General features: G+C 61.8%; 1 protein-coding gene across 1 annotated transcript in view; it reads right to left on the reverse strand.

Annotated features, from left to right (window-relative positions):
• Positions 1 to 2,895: 2,895 nt before the first annotated feature.
• Positions 2,896 to 5,079, reverse strand: part of WNT6 (Wnt family member 6) — a 12,243-nt gene continuing 10,059 nt past the window's right edge. Inside the window, exons 3-4 of the mRNA XM_009645682.2 lie at positions 3,646 to 3,947; positions 2,896 to 3,357 (exon numbers count right to left, since the gene is read on the reverse strand). Of these exons, the coding sequence (XP_009643977.1) occupies positions 2,896 to 3,357; positions 3,646 to 3,947 (764 nt within the window). The remainder of the gene's footprint in view (positions 3,358 to 3,645; positions 3,948 to 5,079) is intronic.

The following is a 5,079-nucleotide window of genomic DNA, read 5'->3' on the forward strand; positions in this document are numbered from 1 at the left end:
AGTCGGGGATGGGGTCCTAGTGGATGGGGAGCTCTGGGAGAGCTCCTGAAGTCCCAAGGAGCCAGGAAGACTTGTAGGGGGCTGGGGAGTTGTCTAGGGGGCTCTGCTGGCTGTTCAAACCTCTCCAGGCCACTGGGCCAGGTCCAGTCCCTGCCTGGCTACCAGCATCACCTGCCTATGCCAGGGCCTCTCCTGGCTACTGAGGGAATGGATTTGGCTCTGACAGCTCAGGACCAGCAGGGAGCAGTGGCAGGGAGTTGGCAGCCCCCACAAGAGCTAACCCTCCGCCACAGTTGGGCAGGGCACCTGGAGAGATCCTGGAGGTGCAGGGGAGTCACCGCATGATCAGTGGCCATGTGCCTCTCTCCAAGAAGGACCCCTTGCCCCTGCACTAGCTCCATTTTCCCGTTTCTTCTCCCTCCACATTTTTGGCTGTTGCGGTCTCCAGCCTTCAGAAGCTGTGATTTTGGGCAATAGCAGAGATGACACAGGTCAGATTCCCTGCTCACAAGAACTACCTGTCCTTTCCAGGGTTTATGCATGATCCAGACCTCCAGAGCCATGTCCACACAGCCAGGAGCATGAAAGCAACCCATTGCGGGGAAACTGAGGCAGGCTCCAGAGAAGGAGCTTGCTGAAGGTCAGACCTGGGACGGAGCTCTACCAGGCTCAACCCATGCACTCTTGACATTTCACAGAGAGATTCAGAATTACCCAGTATAACTGGCCCCAGCCTGGGCTGGCTCCAGCGGTGAGCAGGGGTGGCCCAAAGTTCCACAGGACCTGCCTGAACTGAGCTCCCCTGATGGGCAGCCCAGGGCTTGAGGTGTGCCCTGGTGTTTCTAATTCAAAAGGACCTGCTCAGCTCACAAAATGGGTCCCCACATCTCCCATCCCTGCATCTCTGCAGCCCTCTTCCTGCGGGGCCCTCCCTGCACCCACGCATGTCCTCCCTGTCCCAGACACACCTGCACAAACACAGTACGACATGTGCAAACAAACATGCTCGCACACAGGCACACACAGGGATGGTATCACCGGCACACACATGCTGACCATTTGTCATGTATTCATAGACACGCATGAAGACAGGCAGGCCAACTTGTTTGCACACCCATGAGGGGCTCACACACACGGTGATGGGTATGCACACAAGCTCACACGCACACATATGGTCATGAACAAGTGTGGACATGTTACCTGTGTGCGCGCACACGCACGCCGAGCTGCTTGCATGCACAGGTACCTTCATCCGCACCTACCCAGCCCAGCTCACACCCACCCATGTGTTCCCACAGGCGGGTGCGTGGCCGGGAGTTCCCGGGAGCCCCGTGTGCCCCCCCTCTCCCAGTGCCGCTGTGGGCAAGCCAAGAGGGAATTTCCAGCTGCAAAGCTGCAGCTGACAGATTTAGAGGCTGCCGCCTCAGTGCTCGCTGGGCCAAGTTAATGGTTCACCCACACCCTGCTTCCCTTGCCCTTCCCCGCTGGCTGCCTGGGGGCGGGCGAGGAGGGACCCGTGGGTGGGCACCGCTGGCACCCTGCAGCGGCTCCCCTCACTTTGCAGCGTGCCCAGCGCTGCCAGCTCCGCTCCTGCCCTGCCTGGCAGCACCCAGCACCTGAGGCACTGCCCACCTCAGCTGAGAGCCCCAGTAGCCCTTTTGCAGAGGGGTCAACCAGCAAAGCCCCTGTGGCCTGTGTTGCTACAGCATGGAGGGCAGGCACAGGAGCATGGCCATCTCTGTCCAGGCTCCGGCTCTGCTGACCTCCCCTGGGGGGTCCTCTGCCCACTGTGGCCCTCCCAGCCAAGCGGGCACTGCACACACACATTCCTTTCTGCAGTTACCTAAACCCCCACGCTGGGTAAGGCTGGAGAAACCAGTTCCCATGGGCTCCTCACAGCATGGGAGGGACCACCTCGGAGACCCGCAGACCTTCTGGAGTGGAGGGATGGCAGCCTGCCCTGCTGGGCAGCCAGGCGGGCTGCTCCTCGCCCTGAGTTTGCCCACGAGGGGCACGGGCTGATCAGGTTACCGAGACATACCTGGCACCATGCCGGCCAGGTGAGGCTGCACGTGGCCCACGGCATGCCAAGTGAATGCCTCGCATGCCACCAAGCCAACAGTGTCAGCACCGTGCAGGGCTTCTCTGTGCCAGGCCCTGCGGTGGGGACTGCAGCGACGGTGGCTGAAGATGGGGTGAAAAGAATAGAGATGCCTTCAGAAAACTCATCACTACGGTGCCAGGGCAGCTGGCCATACCTCCTGCATGAGGGGTGAGCAGAGGGACTGTGCACTGCAGGCCACCACAAACATCCCAGCTCATGTGGTGGTGGGACAGAAACTGGCATCCCCAAGGGATGGTGGCCATGGATGATGAGAGGAGAGCACCCACCCGGCCTGGGGGCTGCAGAGCAGGGCAGGACAGTGCTCACCCTCATCCACACTCATCTCCTGGCTCTACAACCATGGAGAAAAGCAAAGAGCGGACAAAAAATGAGCTGAGCTGAGCTCTCCCACAGGTCCTGGCACCAACAGGAGGCTGGAGGAAGTCCGGCTGATGGGGATCATAGATGGGACAGGACGGCTCTCTGGCCAGTCCTGTCCCTGTACGGTGGTCAGTGCTTCCTTGCCCTCCCCAGGAAGCGCCATGGCACACCGACTTTAAATAGCTTTATTAGTGGAAGCTCTGCACCTGCAGCCCCTGCCGCGGGGGCCATGGGGATGCCAGGCAGCCCCACGCTGTCCCCCGGGGAAGCTGGGACTCCCAAGGGCGCAGAGCTGGGCTCACCCACGCTGTCCTTGCCACCGGCTCAGCCTGTCTCTGTCCCAGGGCAGAGGGGTTGCAGTGTGAGCCTGGGAGTGGCCCCCCAAATTGTCCTTGCCTGACCCCAAGCCATCAGACACAGAGACTGAGCTCCTGACGGACGGAGCACTTGCGGCACTGCACCACGCAGCACCAGTGGAAGCGGCAAAGGCAGTTCTCCTCCAGCACCACCGTCTCGTCCCGGTGTCCTCGCCCGCAGCACAACAGGTCGCAACCGCTCGTGTCCATGGCCGTGCTGTTGCAGACGCGGCCCCGGGTGCCCAGCGAGCCCGTCTTACGGTTAGCCGAGCAGAAATCGGGTGAGTCGGCCGAGTAGATGAGGTCCTGCTTGTCGGGAGGCTTGATGTTGTCACCCACGGGGATGAGGGTTTTCCCGTCATTGCCTCCCATCACCTTGAAAGCCCCATTGAAGCGCTCGAGCAGGCGGTCCCCCACCTCACGGAAATGGGGCATCTTCCGCCAGCAGGTCCGCAGGGTGCAGGAGCCCGACAAGCCGTGGCATTTGCACTCTGTCCTCATGTAGCTGCGCACCGCCTGGGGAAGAGATGGCGAGGTTCAGCCCTCGGCCCCCCGCCTCCCTGCCCAGCATCCCCAGCCAAACCCCTGCCTCTTGGTGCTGCCCTGGCCCAGGGGAGGTCACTGGCGGGGGGGTACAGGGGGTTTCCAAAGCACCTGCAAAGGAGTGCTGAAAGATAACGGGTCCGTATTTCACCCAAAGTTGGTGCAGATACACAGCTTGGGGGAGACAAAGGCAGAGGGCTGAGCGGGGTAGGGGCACAGGGGGGCGATGCTTGCAGAGGACAGGGAGCGTGGGGTCCTTACCAAACGCCCGGCCTCGTTGTTGTGCAGGTCAATAAGGGCTCGGATGTCATTTTTGCCTTTCTTGCTCTTGGCATCCATGAACTGCTGGGACTTCTCGTAGCCGAACTGCACGTCATCCCCACAGCCCCCCCACTCCCAGGCCGTGCCCTCCGTGCCCGGACCTGCTGTGGGAGAGGGGGGAGCCCGGCTCCTTGTCAGCTCGCAGCCACACTGCAGCAGCTCGCCCATGCTGCAGGCCTGCGTGATGGCGTGGCTCACCCCAGCCGCCGTGATGGCGTACACGAAGGCTGTCTCCCGGATATCTGCAGAAGAACAGACAGAGCCAGGATGTGGGGTCAGCTTTGGCAAAGACTCTGCAAGCAAAGCATCCCCCCACCGTCATCCCGTGGGGGCTCAGACCTCCCCTTCTCCCCCTTTGTCTGTGCTCAGTGCTGTCCCCCAGGTGATGTGCCCACCATGGAGCAGGCTGCCTGGGTCAGGAGCCATCTCTTGCAAGCAGATATGCAAAATTCGGGGGATGGCCAGGTCCTGCCAGCATTCCTCCATCCCAACTAGGCTTCCTAGGGGCCACAAATCTCCTGCCTCCCATTGCAAGGATGGGTGCTGCCCCATAGGAAAAAGGGGAGCTTGGAGAGCAGGAAGGGTCCTGGACGACCCAGTGGTACCCACAGCTTCCTTACACTACCCTCCAATGTCCCTCCATGCAGTAAAAATCCCATCCCCAGCTGCAAGTTGGCACCTGGAGAGGAGGGCTGCAAGGGACACCGTGGGAGCCACTCACCCCTCTGCAGGGTGGCAGTGATGAAGCTGTGCTGCCCGCTCTCCCCCCATACCCACTTTGCCACGGGGCACTGCCTGCCCCCCTCCCTCCGCCGGCACAGCCTCCACCCTGCAGGATTATTTATTATTAGTATTTTCTGCTGTCTCTCTCTGCTCCGGGACACGAATTCCAAGCATCTTTCCCCTGCCCAGACCTGCCGCTCGCAGCCGCAGCCAGCGGGGGATTCTGGCGGCAGGGCCATGGCGCCCTGCTTGGGGGGCTCCCGGGCTCCCCCCGCCCCATGCCAGGCAAACCCCTGCCCACCTGAATGCCAGGGCAGGGCTGGCCCAGGGTGGTGACACACAGGGTGTGCCTGAGGCATGGGGACAGAGGGGAAGGTGTGTTTCTAGGGGTGCTCCATCCCTCCATCTCCAGCACTTGGGGGGGTGGTGGGAAGAGGGGCTCCTGGGCACTGGTCCATTAGTGGCTCCACCACAAGCCCACACAGAACCTGATTCTCACTGGTGTTGGTAGGGTCTGGGCACACAGGTGCCTTTCCAGCAGTGCCACCCCAGGGGTAGATGTTCCCTGCCCTGGCCCTCCTGCCCCCCGCAAGCCACACGACCACCCGCCTGCTCCCACCTGGGGCTGGCAGAGCCGGCAGCTGGCAGAGG

Source organism: Egretta garzetta, unplaced genomic scaffold (assembly GCF_000687185.1).
Source record: "Egretta garzetta isolate BGI_Z169 unplaced genomic scaffold, ASM68718v1 scaffold219, whole genome shotgun sequence".
NCBI lineage: Eukaryota > Metazoa > Chordata > Aves > Pelecaniformes > Ardeidae > Egretta > Egretta garzetta.